This window comes from Sinohyriopsis cumingii, chromosome 2 (assembly GCF_028554795.1).
Source record: "Sinohyriopsis cumingii isolate HCF-2022 chromosome 2, ASM2855479v2, whole genome shotgun sequence".
Classification (NCBI taxonomy): domain Eukaryota; kingdom Metazoa; phylum Mollusca; class Bivalvia; order Unionida; family Unionidae; genus Sinohyriopsis; species Sinohyriopsis cumingii.
In genome coordinates this window covers 97,854,129-97,874,013 of record NC_142962.1, presented here as the reverse complement: position 1 = coordinate 97,874,013, position 19,885 = coordinate 97,854,129, and the positions used below count along the sequence as shown (strand labels likewise).

The following is a 19,885-nucleotide window of genomic DNA, read 5'->3' as shown; positions in this document are numbered from 1 at the left end:
AATTACAAATTACTCATAATGGATGGTGTAATATATGTTCTTTTGTAAGTAAAAAAATGCTTGTAATGGATGTGACAGCTCCAGTGTCCTAGTGGTTATAGCGTCTGCCTTGGATGTGGGAGGTTGTGGGTTCAAACCCCCAGCCTTGTCATACCAAAGACTTACAAAAATGGTACTGACAACTGCCTTGCTAGGCACTAAGCATTAAGAGGTTAGTGTTAGGACTGGTCGGCCTGGTGTCAGGATAATATGACTGGGTTTGACATCATGCTACATGTCTGCAGCAAGATGCCCCAGTGCTAGACATCACTATAAACTGCCACACTGCAGACATCATAGCGATATGATGGAAAAATTGTTAAAGCTACGTTAAAATACCAAATCTCTCTCTCTCACACATTCACACACACAGACATTCACTTTTAAATACAAATTGCTCATAATGTTTATGGCATTTGAGCTAGACCAGTCTCCCCTCCTTCAAAAGATGCAGTAAGTATATTATAGAAAGAGACAATGAATGCAACTCTCAACAGTGTTAGTTTTTGCATTGAACATACCCCTGTCAAATTCAGATCGCCCACTGCAGACAGTAATTTATGACTAATCAGTGATCCAACAAGCAGAGAAGATTATCTACATATTTGTATATAAAACTTTTAATTTTGTATGAAAAACAAAGTATGTACTACATGAAAATGAACAATGCTGTATCTCTTGTCTGTTTTATTAATTGGTTACCTTTAGTAATGCATTAGTGGTTAAACATATTGACTAGTATCCAGGTACACATAGTTGATTGACAGATAAGCTAAGATTAGGTGAGGAGAGGATTAGGTGTATCTCATCACCTACGACAATAATTTTCAACTTTAGTGAGAGCAGTTATTATTTTCATCCACTAGTTCACAGTTTCCAGCCAATGATTCCACTGGTATATGGTATGCACAAAAGCTTGACATTGGATAGTATCTACATTCTTTTATTTTGTAAAGCCCAGACCACATCATTCCATAGCATATATCCTTATTATATTGAGGGTATGCAGGTCTTTCCTTATCAGCCTGTTGATTTATCTGCCTACTTTTACTTTACACCTGGCAACTTGTTTAAAAAACCTGTATCATTGGAGGAGGTCCCCCAAACCCCCACCTACTTTGGCCACTCACCCTCCAACTTTAAATATAATAAAGGTCCTGAGTATGGTCAAATTAAACAAATATTTACCTAATCTAAAATCAGGCTAACCACTCAATTTTTCAGGCAGAAAATACTTTGTTATGATAATTTTCCATTACATTTAGTGTCATGTTTAGTGAATATTTTTTGTTTTATTATGTCCTAGTCGTATCAAGAAGATGCTTCTTGAAAGTGCTAAAGTAACAACAGAGACAAGAGAGGAAAAACCAGTCTCAATGGTGCCAGGTAATTAGTAATTATCATATAGAATTAATGAGAATTAATCATGTTTAATGTATAATCAGTAGATATGTGGTCTTTTCAGCAGCCGTGTTTTCCTGTACTTCTCTGTTTTTTGTTTCTATCATTTTTAAGTAAGTTACTGATTTCTATCATGCTGATAAATACATTTGCCACCAGAAAAAGGCGTTCAATTCTTGGATAGACATCCCCACCACATATTATTATGATTTAGATTATTCATTGGTATATTGATTTTCAAAATGTCCCTTCATTTATTAAATGTGCTTTATGATCGGTTGCCTCTCTTGCTTTCTCCTTTGTAAAAATATTCCTGGCTGGAGCGCTGCATTTCACTGGTTTGCTTTGTTATTTATAATCTTAGAGTATTATGGCTATTTAAATTGCTTTTATTGTAGACTTGGATATCTTGAATAATTCATTTTAAAAGCAGTAACTATTACCAGTTATTATTATGCTGCTTTAACTTTTCCTGGCACTAGTCATGAGGTTAAAGTGAATTCATTTCGTCAGTCAGTAACTGGAGGTCTAGAACAAAAACACTCTCAGTCCAATTACCTTGTTACTTCTGTCATTTTGAATAGCTTTATCAAAGCTCAAAGATATCCACTATTTCTAGTGTCTTTTGGCTTAGTTTTTTCTTTTGTATCCATTATTTTGTTGTAATTGACCTTTTCTCCTCAGTCATTAAATTTTTGCACATGTTTCTGTTTCCTTTTGTTATTTTGAAGGTTACTTTACTCCCAATCACTATTGGTGTTTACTTAATGTTATCAATTGGTACCAGTGTTGGAGTAAGTATTACCCCCTACAAATTTGTTCTGGTTGTTTGTTATTGTTTTTCTTTTAGCATTTCATCATGCTACGAAAAGTTGGTAAATGTTGCCATGAAAAAGCTTTTTGGACACCCATCCCACCAACTTGACACCTGCTAAGTACACTTGCATGCATGGATGTTTTTTCTGAGCATTGTGGTCATTAGGCAGAGACACTCCTATATTGATAGGAATAGGGTGATGCCTCCTTTTCTCTGCTGGACCTGCTTCAGTGTAGGGAGGGATCAGTAGCACTGCCTCATCCAGGAAAGTCACAAGCACCTGCAAGTCTTGCTAGTGCAAGGAAAGCATAGTCATCTTCTGCCTGCTTATGTAGACATGTGCCCATGACAAAGGAGTCTGCATCATTAGATGAGTCAAGTTCACAAGGGACTCCTGGAGAACACTCACCGAGTCCAGGCACAGGTCACCAGGTACCTAAGGCTGCAGTGTTTATTAAAATTTATAAATTTGTACACGCTATACAATAACCAGTGGCATGCCATTTGATTGAAACAGTTTGAAATTTTTCCCCAATTGGCTTTCAGCTATTTATATCTAAACCATTGACAATGTGTGCAACACATCTCGCTCATTTTGTGATTGTTTCTCTACTGTTCATTATTTATTAGTTCTTAGGACACATCTTTGTTGAGTGTATCTGGGTACAGCAGCCTTAGGATAATCAAGATACATATATCAGTGGGATGAAAGAAATCAACTGGATGTACTGCCTGGTCATCTGCAATCAATGCTTTTCTAGAATCTTTGATCATTAAGAAACTGCAGTAGCTTTCAAGCTTAAAACTTTCTTTAAAAAAATTATATTTGTCATCAAAGGTTCTCCTGATATATTTTGGAAGCCATCTTTTAACAAAAGAGCTTTCATGCTCACACTGAAAGAAATCTTTCATTCATGAGAACCAGTGCCAACAAGGTTAGGGCTATTGATATATCTTGGGCCTATCTTGATCATTATAATGATGCTGTCATGAAAGTTGCAATAGTTTGGTCTCATAGTGCTGTCTCTGCCTTTGTTTAGTGTTGCACCAGAATGAAGGTGTCTTTGCATTCGGTCTGATTCTTTCAGTCCAGCAAGTTTTCAAGCCATCCTTCAGTCTGCAGTAAAACACCATCCTGACAACAGATGATATGTTCACTCTGAAAGCTAGTCATGGTTCCATCAGTCTTCCAACAGTAAATAGTAACAGGTAATATATTAATGCTGTTAAAATATATTGGGGTTGGTGACTGGGTGGGGATTAAGACTGACTTTGAACATATAATGCTTACTTACTATTATTACTGAATTCCTTCTGCACTACTGACTCGAATGACCTTTCAGTCTCAGTCCAAGTCAGAGAAGGATGATATGTCAAAAAAAGTAAGTAACTAAGGCATCAGATGGGGGCCTAGTTATTGTTCTAGGCTTCCAGTTTCTAATAGGAGGAACAGAACTCACTTCAGACTGGGGAGTAGTTACGGGATTATTGAAGGCAAACACTATTATAACAGGTAAATAGGTATTACAAAATTAAATGTTCTACCAAACAAAAAACTTAATTTTGGTACTTTTATTTTACAGAATGTCTTACAGAAGAAATACTGGAAGATATTAAAGGTAATTTTGTTTTTATTATACAGTCAGCACTGCTGTTTCACCTTCAGATATGTTCAGATGATTTTCCTCTTTTAGTAGGGCTGGATTTGTGAGATAGCAGGCTAATATTCCTAATGTAATGTGATTGGGTAATTGTTCTCGCAGAAAAATGATTTACTTAAAAACTTTGCTTTATTATTGCTTGTTCAAAAGGTCTGGTCATTAAACTGCTTATTATAGCTAAATCAGGATGATAATGGGGCCACAGATGTTGGATTTTTAACCATCTGAGATCCAACTACGTGCCAGCTTTTAACAGCTCATCCTATTTATAGCTCTAAAATATGTTGAAGCATATTTTTTTAAAACTACCTGAATCCTCAATTTAAACAATTGATAAAGGAAACACCTTTTCTGTGGGAATGATGTTTTTAAGGATTTAAATTAAAATTTGGCCTGTTTTTTTTAAATTATATGTTATTTAAAACTTTTAAATTTGTTGTTGCTTAAATGCGATGAGGAGGAATGATAATGTTAAAAAATATTACAAATGGAAGATAGAGTTCGGGAAAATAAATATTGTTCCAAATGAGAACATGTTTAATCATGGCTACCTGTCAGTCTTCTTTGCATATCTTACTAGTGCTACCTCCATGGCATGCCTTTGCAAATGCTCTATTCTTCATAGACCAGAAGAACTTATGGGATGGCTTGTCTTTGCTACTCCTCAAAACAGAAAATCGTACTGACATAAGGTTTCGACTGCAGCACAGTGGCCATCTTGAAAATCATGTTATTGCTATTCCATCTGAGGGGAAGGTCGTATTGACAACAAGTTTTCAGTCAAGGCTTGATTATGATATGTAAATGCAGATTTTTTAAAAAATATGCCTGCCACAGAGACCATCTTGAAAATCTTGTTATAGTTACATCTCTTGAATGTTTAGTCTTGTTGACATGAAGTGCTTACTCCAAGACTTGGTTGGGCCTAAATGAAAATGGTGCCAGTCGAATGTTATATATGGGTTCGATGGCAACCATGTTAAAATTCTTGCATTGCTATCTTTCCTAAATGAAAGGTCATGCAGACAATGAGTTTTCACCAGCAGACTTATTATTTTGTCTAGTTGATTCACCCTGAAAATGGAACTGATCACAAAGTGGCCATGAAGGCAGCCATCTTGAAAATCTTGTTATTGCTACCCCTAAAGAGAAAGACATATCATCATGGTGTTTTCATCAGAAGACTTATTTGTCGTGTTGGAAAATGAAAATGGCAGTCTGACATCCTGTGTGATCAGAATTATGGCCATTTGAAAGTCTTGTTATTGCTGCTTCTGCTGAATCGATGGCCATTTTGACACGAGTTTTTATGAAATTTAGTTAGTACTAAATGAAAATGGTGCCAGTCATGTGTCTTATATGGATGTCATGACAGCTATTTTGAAAATTGTATCACCACTCCTTCGTGGAGGATCATATTGATATGGGGGTTGGGGTGTCACCAGTATACTTCTAAGTATATTCCTTTGCTTCGAACTGCATCCAATTTGACAATTACAGCTGCTAATTTGCCAATCAGTAGTTAAAAGGAAGAGATGGTCCTGCCTTGATTTCCTGGAAATTCTTTTTGGGTAGTGAAACATATGCCCCTTCAAGGGACTCATTACTTTATCCTTGAGCTACATGTTTCAAATTTAGCCTATGAAATGTTCTTAAGAAGAAGTCACTGTAACAGCAATATTTATACTTTTGACCTGTCACTCACACACACAGACCCTAAGGCAGGCACCCAGAAATTATATCTCTCTCACACTTAGTTATCACATCTCCAACCTATATACAGATTTTGTTGAATTTCCACCAAGAAATTTAAGAAAAATGAGTGATAGATACATGGATAGACAGTTTAGTTTATCACATTCTGCTGATATATAGGAATTATAATAATGGGGTATGATATATGATGCTCATTTACCTTGAAATCTTATAGCTTTAGACTTGTAGTTGAAAACTTAAGTTTCACCTAAAAGCAAAAATTGTATCCAAACATCTGAATGAATATGTACTTTTGACAGTTAGGTGCTGTTTTGTAACCAAGTTTTCTCGGGCCAAGTTGATACAGGAAATAACATTGCATGGAGGGGATTCCAATAAGGTGAGTACCTAGTAATCATTGTACAACAGTCACTGTTTATAATAAAATGTTATAAATTAATAAAATCTATAGATCTTTACAAGTAGAAACAAGTTAGAAAATAGAAATAAATACATTGATTACAGCTATTTTGGACTTGAATTAGTTCTTTGTTATACCTGGTATTTGCTTTAACCAAGTTTGTTGGCATGTTCAAAAATTCCACACTACTACAAATATGTGTAACTTAGCTTTTTAGGGCATCTTATTGTAAGTTGGGGTTTAAAAATGAGTCATGATGGCTGATATAAAGTTGACAATTTTCAAACTATTAATCTCAGTTCTGTAACTTTCATGTGCAAAATCATTTACATTTCCATTTTATCTCACCAACAAAGCAAAGGTGAGACCAACTAGTTAGGTAATAGAGGTAATACTTTTTCATGTCATTGTCACTTTTGTTTTTCCTTATCATCAATTTTAATATTTTAGATGTTCTGGTATTAAGGCCAAATGAGCCTATGGTATGACCCCGCATCCATCATGCATCATCTGCCCATCAACAATTGTTTGTGTCCACTGACGAGCCCATATATCTGATCCATTTTCACTCAGACATGGAATTAGGGAACACATCCTCATGATCCTGGTCTAGTTTCATAATTAAAGGCATCTTTTAGGTGGTTTTATATCTTTTTTAATGGGTCTGTTCCAACATTGGATGCCATGTTACTGATCAATTGGATCAAACCTGGATTGTAGGCTTATATCATCAAAACCTTGGACAAGTTAAATGAAGAACACAGTCAATGCATAATAATGGGGTGATCCTATATCTAATTGGCTGAGATTTATTTCCACTCAAGGCTGTATTCAGTTTGATAATTAGAGAGATCCATGCATTTTAATTAAGTGATCTTGCATCTGTTTAGCTGAGGTCATATTTCTGATCCAATTTTGAGAAGACTTAAAATGTAGGTTTATATCAAGATCTCATATGAATTTGTAAATGAACAAAATCCCTGCATATTAACAAGGCAGTCTTGCATCTGATTGGCTGAGCTTTGTTTCAGTTTGAAAGGTTGTATTTCTGACCTGAGTTTGATCAAACTTGGTATCTAGGCTTGCATAATTAAGATCCCCGAATGAGTACACTTATTAACAAGATCCTTACATATTAATATGGTGATCTTCATTGAGCTTGTCAATCCTCTCACAACACTATTACTTATCAGAATTTGTTTGAACCTTTTAAATTATCTTATAACATCATGAATAGTACTACACTTTTAAGAGAAAGTTACTCCATTGTTTTGTATTCACCATTGCCTTTTGTCAGACTGTTGACTGCAGTCATATGACCTTGCTTTTAGTTCATGAAGAGGAAATGCTATACATGTAAGACGAAACCAATAAGTATAATATATATTTTTGGCACCCGTGTTCTGCATTAAACTTTTTGTTTATAATAGCACATTTTTTTAACACTATTGTCTACAATACTGTTTAAACACAACAGATCTTTGCAATCCAGATATGCAGCCCATGGCATTTTTTCTTGAAAAAGGAAAATGATTTGGTAGTAAGTATTTATTATTATTATGGAAAATTTTGTTATGGTATAGAGATGACATGTATGACATTTTAAAGTAATTTTTCACTACTTTTTCAGCTTCCTACCCCTCCTCCTGGTGTCCAATATCCTCTAGCTGGAGGAAAAGTTTTGCATATTTCAGGAGAAGTCAGGTAAGCTTTGAAATGTAGAAAAAATCTCATTTACACTGGAACCACAATTACACAAACTCTGTTAAACATATAAATGGTTCAGGCCTGCAGTGAGATGCATGAAATCTGTAGTAATCACCACTTCTACATGTCTGTTCGTTAATCTATCCATCCATTAACACTTACACATAATCAGATGTCATTTTATGCACAACAAAACAATACTGAATTGTACAAGAAATGATTTAATACATGCATTGTAAAAAATACAGGATACATGAGTATATACATTCATCTCTTTCTCTCACTCACTCTCTCCCTTTCTCTCAAACATGCCACTATTCATTAATACAAATGTTCTACAACATGAAACTCATAACTAAAATAACTTCAATACTTAATTTAAATATTTAAAAAATAGTTAACTCTCTCTTTGGGGGCTACTCATGGGCTAGAATCTGAATGTAAAAGACTGATTCCCAATCAGTGCTAGCCTTATCCCGGCATTACAGTGTATTTTGGGCTGATCCCAGCTCAAGTAGAATTGGTGCTAGGCTGATCCCAGCTCAGTGTAAAAGACTGATTCCCAATCGGTGCTATGCTGATCCAGCATTACAGTGTATTCTGGGCTGATCCCAGCTTAAGTAGAATTGGTGCTAGGCTGATTGTGGCTCAGGAAAACTGTGCTAGGCTGATCCCACCATGATAGTCTATTCTGGGCTTATCCAAGCTCAAGTAAAATCTGTGCTAGGCTGATCCCAGTATTCAGGTGTATTCTGGGCTGATCCCAGCTTAAGTAGACTTTGTGCTGGGCTGATCCTATCATAAGAGTGCATTCTGGGTTGATCCCAGATTCATGGAATAGAGCTAGGCTGATCCCAGCATGAAGTAAATATTCTTATATTTTTCCATCTTAAAACTGTAATAGAGATGTATTTAATGGGCATTACCTTTATGTTATTAGTATAGCTTATGAGTATCCGATTACGAAAAAATATCCCATGGTAGCCCCATGTGCATGAACAACATGTATTCATTAATGGGTGGTGACTGGGGTGGTGGCAGGCTAGCTGAAATTGATAAGAAAAGTTTGATGTGGAGACTCAAAATACATTGTCTGTACCTTTGAAAAGCCAGAGAAGTGAAACTGTACAGTCATTGTCTGTTCATTTGAAAAACCAGAGAAGTGACTGATCACATGGTACTCTATATGATCATGAAATGTTACGTAAGATTGTCTAATTTGGTTGGCTCTTTGAATTCTGCTGCTAATACCAACCAATAAGAATAGTTCTGCTCATGCACCCCCACCCCCATGCTCCTCCAACAAGCTCCATGCCATGAAGACAGCAAGTAAGAGGCTAATAACAGTCTCTTGCATGATTCCCTGTCTGCCTCTCAGTTTCATAGTACATGTACAAAACCCCTATCCAAGTGTTAGCCACTGACTAAGCTTTATAATTTAGCATTAAATCATCTTACCACACCACCATTTCCTCCCTCAATGGTCTTTATGAGACAAACCCCATTGCAACACTGGCAATGTGTACCTACAATAACTCAAGATCATCAAGTTGTGCATAAACTAAAATTTAATTAATTATCATTTAAGGAACTGCATATTTCATGTATATGTGCCTTTTTAAAAGTTTCATCTTTTCATTTAAAGTTTTGATGGAGTTGTTTCCCTTTCCCATCGTTTAGATTAGTTCCTGATGGCATTGTTATTGTAGGCATTAGTGTTAAGATGTTGCATTTAGCTCAGCGACTCTGACGATACTGCATGTACAGAAATGAAATTCGATGGGTGTTTTCATCTTGGAGAGTATCACCATAGGCACCACTCATAAATGGCAAAATTAGGTCAGTCTGACCTATTTGCCACAGAATTTAATGCATGGATTAATCTTGAAGGGTACTACTTGGAAACTTGGAGTGTTGCTTCCAGTCAGCATAGATCAAGAACCATTCAGCATGTTCTGATGGTATTTGGTAAAAACATTGCCTTTTAGACCTAGATAAGCCATTTGTGGGACTTCTCTCATCTGCTCCATTTTTGATAGAGTTCTGGTCCATGTCAATCAGCTCTATATCTTTGCATACGATATTGCTGGCACTGATGAGTCTATGAAGGAGTTTGATTTCAAGCACTTTATGTAATCATTTAGAAGAATTATGGTCCCCAAATACCCATCCCCTGACTTTGGTCAACCAATACAAGTTTCATATTTTGAAGCCCAAGGGAACAAATTGTAGTGAGTGTGACCTAGTGTGATACTCCAATCACTAATTGCACTTGTTGCAGTAGTAATGTTCCTGTTTTGGGCAAATCTGAAGGATACTTTGAAAAATCTGTCATAGTTTTAGTTTAATCATATGTCAGACACTGACCTAGGATTTTAGGGATTTAGTAGACAGTATGAGCTTCGAGCACTGTCTCCTTAGTCTGTCATATGAAGGCACTTTTAGATATAGATAGACTATTTATGTTGAAATATGGGCTTTTATTATACAGGAACTAGCAGGAATACATTAGTAACATTCATTTCCATGATAACATACCTTTCAAATTCATGATGCACACATTAGATTGATTTTTGGACTAATAGATCTTTCACTTTATTTTTGGGGGTGAAGCAGAGGAAAGGCAATGGACCTAAACTTAAGTTATTGTCCATGGCATGTTCTTCTGACTGCCTACATAAAAATTTATGGATAAAGGTCTCATATTTCAAGATTTTAGAATCATAAAGTTTTACAACATTACAAATGGAATTTTACTGGCAATGCATGATTTGACTTAGCGAAAAAAAATTTTTTTACAACACATCACCATTCAGATTGTTAAATACGGTACTTTTCTGTTTCCTAATGTCTTTGAACATTTTTTGGCAGGAAAGTGTGATAAATATAGTTCTCTTTGGTACAGTCACATATAGTGCCAAATGTCTTCAAAATGATATTAACATGTTTTTAAGGGTTATGTTGTTGTTGTGGGGTTTAACACCATTTTTCAGCACACGTTAGGCTATACAAGGTGGCCAGTATTGATGGTGGAGGAAGAACCCGGGAAATCACCGGAAAGAACCACTGACCCTCGAAGCTACTGGCAAGCTTTCTCACATACCCACATTGGCCGAATCCATTTTTAAGGGTTATGTGTGTGGTATATGAATACATCACTTTTCCAGTGGAGACATTGTCTGCAGTGGCATCAACAGTGTCAAGATTACAGTCACTGTCTGCAATGGCATCAACAGTGTCAAGATTACAGTCACTGTTTGCAATGGCATCAACAGTGTCAAGATTACAGACACTGTCTGCAGTGGCATCAACAGTGTCAAGATTACAGACAAAAGTGTTTAGGTGACATGTTCAGATTTTGAAATCCATCATATTCTACATCCATGGTTCGGTTGACTCCAATTTTGGCAAAGTATTGCAATAGTTAAAAGTCTATATCCTGATATGTTGAGAGTTCCTATGTGTAGGCAAAATGATGACATGGTTTAGAGGCAAAATGCTGCATTCTGTGGAATTATAATATGGATCTTCTAGCTGTAAATTTGACTGATTGGACAGGGTTCATAAGGTCTTTGAGAGTTTGAGAAAAATGAGGTAGTATTTTCAAGGCCTTGAAAGTTTGGGAAAAGCGAGCAGATTACCCTGAGGTCTTTCAGAGTCTTTAAAAATTGAAATAAACCCAAATTTTTTAATTTTTGTCCATGATCACAAATAAAATTGTCCAAGGTTGTTAGATTCGGATGTATAGTCTGACTATACCAACCCATTTGTTTTTATCCCCTACCGATTTCAATAATGGAAACCTTTAATGTATTAAAAAGTGCAAGGAACTTAGTCAAATCATTCACTGATTTATAATTTCTAACCTGACTGTGAGTAGACTGGCCCTAACACTGTCATAATTGGCACATTTCATACTTAACAGAAGTTTTCAGTATAATAGACGGACATGCTCGAGATCCATTTCCAGTTCCTGAACAAGTCCATTTTCAGTAAAGGGGTGTGTGCATAACTACAGATGTACATACATATATCATCTGCTTCTGATATTTCCAAAGTCAAAACAAGCAAAGGAAAAAAATGACATAAAAATAATTGCCTTTCATGTGGATTTAACAAGCGGTTTAATTTCTATGTTCATGTGTGCAAAGGGATATAATTCCAAACTCTCAAGGTTATGGTAATTTACGGAATTGTCTGGCAGTTACTGAATAGGATGAACTACATCACTATTTTGTCTGATGGAAGTAAAGTATCCCATAGTGTATTCACTATTTATAACAAATAAAATTGCCTAATGTCGTTAGATTCAGATGTAGTCCGTTTTCCAGGCTTTTTTCTTTTGAGGAATCGTTCAATTTGATTGGACAAGTTCATGAGCTTTGGCCAATCAAAATGTTCATTACACTAATTCACAATTTTTTTTAACAAGACTGTTCAGACAATTGAATTTTGGTTACATTGAACAAGCACTCACTCTATGTAGAAAGTGTGGGAAAGTAACACATGCTAGAGGATTCAAACTTTGTTCAGTCAATTTACGTCTTCAGTTTTGTTTCACCTCATGTTTAAAAATGCCAGGTCTTTGCTCTCTCAACGATGTCTGGCTTGAACAAGAGAAATACATGGAATTGATGAAAAAGGATAAAACATGTAAACAAAAGGCGTTTTGTACATTGTGTAAAAAGATGATCAACTTGGCTTTGATGGGAGAAGGAGCCCTTACAAGTCATGCCAGAGGTAAGATGCAAATTAGTACACAGTAGCTACACACTTATGAATTATGTGTGAGGCAGGAAGAGAAGTAGAGTCCCGATGTGATTTAATATTGACTCAGTATGGAAAATTAGTGGATAAAGTTATCCCATCGGTCAATCGTCCCTTGAAATGCTTCAATAGAACAGATGACAGCCTTGATGAAGTGTTTTATTCCGTCCTTTCCAAAAAAAAGGAATATGTTGAACTTTGGAATGTTCTTCCAAAAATATTGTTCTCATGTGGGCAGGCAACAGTGGAGAGAGGATTTTCTGTCAACAAAGGGTATCTGTTGAGAACCTCAGCAGAGAAAGCATCAGAGCTTAAAGGCTAATTATTGACACAATGAGAAAAGCAGGTGGACCTTTGGAAATCATCATTAGCAATGAAATGATGACATATGCCTCCTCTGCATGATATAAGTACCATGCCTATCTGGATAAGAAGAAAGCAGAGGAGGAGCATGAGGAGAAAATCAGAAAAGGAAAGAAATGGAGGTTAGCCATGGGTGAAGTGGAAGAACTTAAAGCCAAAAAGCTGCTTCATGAAGCAGACATTGCCAGCCTAAATGCTTCCTCTGTTCAGATGACAGAAGAAGCAGAGTTAAAAGGACTCATTGTGCTTGTAACAGAGTCAAATGCTCTTAGGAGACGAGCAGAGTAAAAGATGACAGCAGTGGCTTCTCTTTACAAAATGACTGAAGAGAAAAAACAGCAACTATAATAATGCGTTTAAAGCAGTGCTGATGTCTGTTAAGAGAACAATTTATTTTGTATTAAATCGGATGCATTAGTTACATATTTCTGAAATAACAGTGAATGTTAACCTATCTTCCAGATCATTATAAAGCAATTTTAGGAAATTAATTATAGATTGAATTTCATCACTAAACAATATTGTAGTATTCTGCATTCGTTGTTTTCTCATATAACCTGTATACAAAATGTTAGTGAAAATAGGTCTTGGAAATCTCTGTTTGTGGTCTTTCAAAGTTGGGGAAAAGTCTTTGAATTTATCATTCAGAGTTCAGTATGAACCCTGTTGGAAAGTATGTTACACTTACATAGTTTTTTTTTTTTACAGAGAGAGGGCCTGTGAGGTGATGTTTGAGCAAGATAATGAAGAGGTCTCCATAGTTACACTGATCCTTGATGCCATATTACAGGTACATATATTTTCTCAATAGTCCAGTGTTCATGTAGACAGAATCACTTTACTGAGGACATATCATCTGATAGCTGTGATGTAAAGAACGAAATTTTGCAATTTTGATGCATTGGCACTATGCATGCCTGAATTTTAATTAGCACTATGGTAAGATCTTCCGTTTATCAAAGATGGAATTTGAAAAACTTCCCCCATCATTAAAGTTGTTCATTCCAGAATTTTCATTTTATTTCTGTTTCAGTGTCCTATAGACATGAGAAAAGAATTGGCAGAGAACATAGTGATTATTGGTGGAACCACCATGTTACCTGGAATGTATCACAGGATAAAGGAAGAGTTATTTGATTTAATTAAGAAGCCCAAATATGCTGATAACCTTTCCCTCAAGAAATTCAAGTTCCATCTACCCCCTGCCAAGGAGAATTATACAAGCTGGCTTGGAGGTACCTATATGCACAGACATTCATGATTAAATTTTATGCATAGAAATTGACTGTGACCATGGCATTTCAGATATTGTTTACCAAATGTGTATCCATGCAATGAAGTGAACATCATTCTACATTGTTGTCTATTCCATTTTATCATTCAAACTTGTGACAAATTTTGTCTTGTCTTCTTTTCGTAAACTATTGATTTCCAAACAACTAAGAATTGCCCAATATTTAGGTTGATTAATTTCTTCCTTTATTTATCAATATTTTATGCCACAGAAAAAAGTAAAATAATGTTATTTTCACACATTTGTTTACAGGAGCTATGTTTGGTGCTTTGGAGACTTTGCCAAGTAAAAGTGTGACCAGAGACATGTACCTGCAGACTGGAAAGTTGACAGATTGGTGTGCACTTGACAGAGAAGAAGTGGCCTGAATTTATTGTACTTCAAAATCTTGACTTCATTCAGCTATTAGGGAACAATTATTGTCCTTTATTGTTTTTCTTTAAAAGTGTGAAACAGTGTAACTCTATTTTGTCATCATGTTGACTTTTAGGTGTTATAATACTAATTATTTCCTTATATATTTATGTTTAATAAGGTCCAGTTCAATTATTGCAAGTTAATTTAACCAAGGCTGTCAAAATTCTGCTAAGCAATAACTGGGACACAATTTGTAAAAATGCTGTATAGGTTGATGTACATTTTCATGAATTAGTGGCATTTGAATGACTGGATGGATGATGGATTCTCCAAAATAGGCTGCATCTCTTCTGTGAATCCATAAAAACTATTTTTTATAAATTGTGATGCTTCTTTCTGCTGAATACAAAAACTTTCTTAGCTATACTTCAGGTCTTCGAAAAGCAGAAAGAGATTTTCTTGTGGACTACAATAGAAGTAACTGCAGCTGGTTGTTTTTTTAGCATAGAGGTAGCTTTTAAATGTTCATAGTTTCAACCTAATCAGAACACGATTGGTCAAGTCGAGCAGTGTCAGGAAACTGCCTATAAAGTCCTGGTTTGATCTTTTGTTGGTTCATGCATGCTTGGAGACTTTGTACAACCGATATTGGTACTAACTTGAGTATTGATTCTACCCAGAAACAACCATGTATTGGAATCTTAGATCAGTGGGGTGTTTTTTGCGGTTTAAGAATTGGAGGAAACAACTGACCATTGATGAGCCACTAGTAACTCTAAAACTTTATAAGAGTAGCTATTGGAAAAAACTGTATGGTGCAACCTTTTTAAGCAATATTTTTTTGTGTGATTACCAGAAACATCATTATCCATGGAACTTGAAACATTTTTATCATTTGATGTGTTATATTTTACTGAGGGAAGAAATGTACATAATCTACTATATGGCTTACTTAGGGTCGTTCTGTTTAAACATACAGTGTGACCCCACTATAACAGGGTAATTGGGAGCCATAGAACCCGACCATGTTATAGACCGAACTGTGTAATAAGCAACCTGGTCAGTTTACTGAAGAAAATGATTCATTTACCCCAAAAAACATGTGCTTCATCGGCACAGTTACCATCTTATTGATGCATATTAAATGAGAAATACACCTGTAGTGAAAAGAAGGCATGTATAATAGTTTAATTTGAGAACCACAAATTGGTACATATAAGTGAATACTTTTTATACATACATGTCTAATGTATAGCACGAATAGAGTATCAACGCTGAGTACTTACCCACGAATCTCAATTACACTGAATCCACAATACAAGTGACTCCATTGAAAAAATGCACACACAGATTTATAAAAATTCAGTAATTTTGTTAAAGTCATAATGGTCTGAATTCAGTGGAAAAACATAGCGCAATCTCGTAATGAATGAAGAAGAAGCACATTTACTTTTCAGTACGTCCCAAGTCGGTAAAAGTTTGCATTTTAAGGTGCCATTGGTAGCATTCATAAACATAAACTTTTTCCTTGCAGAAAGGAAACGTTCACAGCACAGTTAACGTGTTCCAGTCACGTTGGAAAATGCAAAAATCCATTATATTCAATTATATTTAAGTTTGGTACTGACTTCCTTTGAAGAAAATTTCATTGTTTATTGAAGATTGTATACGGCTTTCTTTGTTGAAGGGTGCATGCATTATTGAAGTCTTTGGAGAACCAAACAAATGCCCATTTCTTATTGTGGCAGCAACATCAAATAAATTGTATTCTATTTGCTGAGTACGTTTTCATAACAATCTGTGTTTCAAAGGTAATGTTTCCTTTGAAATTTCAGCAAACTATTTTATCTGGGTACATTTGAAAAAAAGGAATTGACCATCATTTGGTCTATTCTAGTTACTTTTCCTCCCTGCCTATTGAATAAACCAATAAGTAAGATGTGGGTTTTTTCTTACATTTGTGGTAGCAGCATGATGCTGCCTTCCACACATGCATCAGAAATTTAACAAGGGATCAATGGAAAATAGAGATGAGGGTGTTCTGGTCTGATTATGGGAATTATTACAGAAAATGTGAGTTCTGAAGGATTTAATTATGAGTGAAAAGAAGAGGAATTTTACTTACCACCCACATACAAACGTCAGTCTATGTAAATATATTAATTAGTAGCGAGTGGCCAAAAATCCGACAAAAGATAGATTACGAGATAATGCCTCGTCCTGTTGATCTCAGTTACCAGAAATGTCAACAACAAAGAAGCAGATATCTCACAACATACAATACTCATGCTATATGTCAAGATAAGTGGATTATGGTATAACACTGCACTGTTTAGATGGTTTGTCAATATGGACAAGGAATTCAGTGCATTTTATATCCAGTTTGCAGCTTCCTTTCATGGGGCCTCTGAATTTCTCCACTCCAACCGATGGTGGTAAATGCAAGTTTAAACAGCCAACAATGTCACCAATAAAAAAAATCGCCAGATGATATATTTTGTCGCCAATATGGAAAAAAAATCAGAGTTTGCTACATTGGTGAAGCCCTGCTTGATCCCAGAATAAACTTTTTACACATTATTTTTCGTACTTGTTAGAAGAAAAATCTACTTTTTTGTGCTCAAGAAAAATACATATAAAATTTCAGGAGCCATGCCACGATCATCTTGTATTATTCATACGCGATCTCTTCCCCAAAATGATAATAAACTGTGTATGTTCTTTTTGTTGTAATTTTAAGAAAGAAATTTTTCATGTATGAGAAAAATATATGTATATGAAATTTCGGGAACCACACCATGACCGTGTTATATCTGAATTTGTGTTAAAACAGAACATGCTATAGCAGGGTCACACTACACATCGCACCCAGGGAAGGCATTTTTTTAAAAATATATGCTAGGGTATAATAAGAAAATTCTAATTGCATCTGTGGGTGAGTACCCCACATTAAAAGTGTCTTCCCTGAGTCCGGGGTATGTTTTACTGGAACAGCCCTTAATGTCAGTCACTGATTTTTGTCATAATAAACCATTATTTGATGAAATTAATAGTTCTTCCATGCAATCAACCATACTTAACATTTCCTTCTCCTGTGTTCTGTACAATTTTAAAAATTCCTTGAATCAGCAAGGATGCCTCAAAAACTTCTTGGATAAAAAAAAGTTTTTCTTATAGATGAAAAAAGTCCTTTAATTTGTTAAAAAAAACCTTTGAATTTAATTAAGAGAACATAAAACATTAAAACTGAATAAAATACATCAGTATTTGTTATTTTCATATTGTCCATAAATAATTTATATATTATGGATCGGTTCAAATTTTATTAGACAAATAATTTTTGAAAATCTTTGCATGATTTGAAATATTGAAATAAAACTTGGGTCTATGTACCACTGACAAATAGCATGACTGCCATCTGTTGCCCGCTGTGAGAGATTGCAGTGTGGGGCCATCAATTTAGTAGGTATGCATAAATATGGCAAAGCTTGATCCCTCCCTGTACACATGTATAATTTTTTATACACACACCCCATGTACATATGCTTGATGCCCCCCAATTCTATACAACGGCCTATATTTAATCCACCCAGAAACCATCAAGGATTAATAATATTAACGTGTTTAATAAAACATAGTCCACTGACGTTGAATGTCTGGCTGCATCAAAGAAATGAGCTGTGTAGCTTTAAAAAGTTTTTCTAGTGTCTGCTAAAATTCAAACACTGACTGAACCAAGTTGAACAGGTATGAATTAGACAAATTATTATCGTGGTTTCACCCCATCCCACCCTATTTCCTATGCATACATACATTATCAGTAGACCCCCCCATACACAAGTGCACGCATTTGGGTTAAAAAAAAAAAAAACGTGTATGTACTAAATGGATGGCCTTTGTTTAATGAAGGCAAGGTTAGCATGTAAGAACATCAGTTGATATGATCACACAATGCAAACCCAGAACATAAAGATTAGATATAGTAACTTAGAACTTTGTTAACTCCTAAGTATTTTTTCAGATTTACCTTGTATTTAAGTTAGATTATTTGTTTTGAAAATAATGTCTCTTAAATTCCATAATTTATGTCTTATTAGTAATGTTTTTTCGATGTAGATGAGGGTTGGTTGGGTTTACAGCGAATATAGGATTATTGATCCTAGAAATGACGTATCTGCTGATGAATTTTTCATCTAATCTAGGAATAGGTTATTTTTGGATATACATGTAACTATAGTTTAACCAGCATGAACTTTAAAAAAAAACAGTGAAAAGAAGTTCCATTCCTTCATCATTGAACTGTGAATAAAATTGTAATGTTATGTGTTTATCCTGAAAATGTAACATAATGAACTAGTGTATTATCTGCTACAGCATTCTTTGGGTAGTGCAATATTTGTATCTGTAAATCAATATTCATTATTAAATAAAAGGAATATTGGAATATTTTTTTAATTTATATTTTTTCCCATTGATCGTACCAATTCTCACTATATGTACACCAGTCAGATGTATGTGCAGTCTGCACTGAATCAACATTAACTGGTGCCACTGGCAAAATAATCTGCATTGACGGATATACGTCTATTCCGGACTGTTTGCAGCAATAGAAAGTAGTCTTAATACAATTAGTAAACTATACTCAGTGGCTGGTGAAGATAAAATGATTAGCCTTATGGCATAGTCCAAGACAGCACAATGAGGTGGAAAACCGTCATTGACTGAGCACAAATATAAAATTGGTCATTAGTGACAAAAAATAGGTAACTGATTACATTCAAACTACAATAAATGTTTGCCTGTGTATGATAAGCTCCACGTGGACTACAATCACAGATGTACATGTGTGAAAAAATCCTCAGGAGGGAAAAGTTTCGGGTAATCCATAAAGTATTTTGGGCCTGGGAACTGAGAATTGGTAAGGTGGTCTCAAATCCCCATTAGCTTAATTACTACAGGCAATTCCTTCCTTTGTGGAGTTTTTCTTTCGTGTCAGTAAACAATGCAACTGATAAACTTGTCTGAGTTTTTCATCACATAAAGATTGCAACTGAAATGTCATATTGCAGCTCCAAGTGCATTTAAACAATCACAAAACAGAAAGTGACAGACACAGATCAATGCTTATTTACTTCATGTATCCTCCAATAAGGCCTGTTACAACATTTGTGTCATTTTATTATGAAATCATATATTTAAGAGTGATTAAAGATAGTAGGAACTCTTTATTACCATAATTAGAGCATATGAATTTGTTGGTGAATTATAGTATGGAAACCCGGGATACACATGGTCAAAATGGACTAGTACATTTTCTTAACAACAATTTTTTGGATGGCATCAGTGGATGTAACGTGGATTAA

The 19,885-nt window shown here is 35.2% G+C and overlaps 1 protein-coding gene across 1 annotated transcript in view; it reads left to right on the top strand.

Moving 5' to 3' along the window:
* The window catches only part of LOC149805450 (actin-related protein 10-like), a 41,925-nt gene extending 22,959 nt beyond the window's left edge, over positions 1 to 18,966 (top strand). Inside the window, exons 7-13 of the mRNA XM_089950040.1 lie at positions 1,346 to 1,425; positions 3,841 to 3,876; positions 5,934 to 6,013; positions 7,665 to 7,738; positions 13,580 to 13,661; positions 13,905 to 14,106; positions 14,418 to 18,966. Coding sequence (XP_089806166.1) covers positions 1,346 to 1,425; positions 3,841 to 3,876; positions 5,934 to 6,013; positions 7,665 to 7,738; positions 13,580 to 13,661; positions 13,905 to 14,106; positions 14,418 to 14,533 — 670 coding nt within the window. The 3' untranslated portion in view covers positions 14,534 to 18,966. The remainder of the gene's footprint in view (positions 1 to 1,345; positions 1,426 to 3,840; positions 3,877 to 5,933; positions 6,014 to 7,664; positions 7,739 to 13,579; positions 13,662 to 13,904; positions 14,107 to 14,417) is intronic.
* The last annotated feature ends 919 nt before the right edge of the window (positions 18,967 to 19,885 follow it).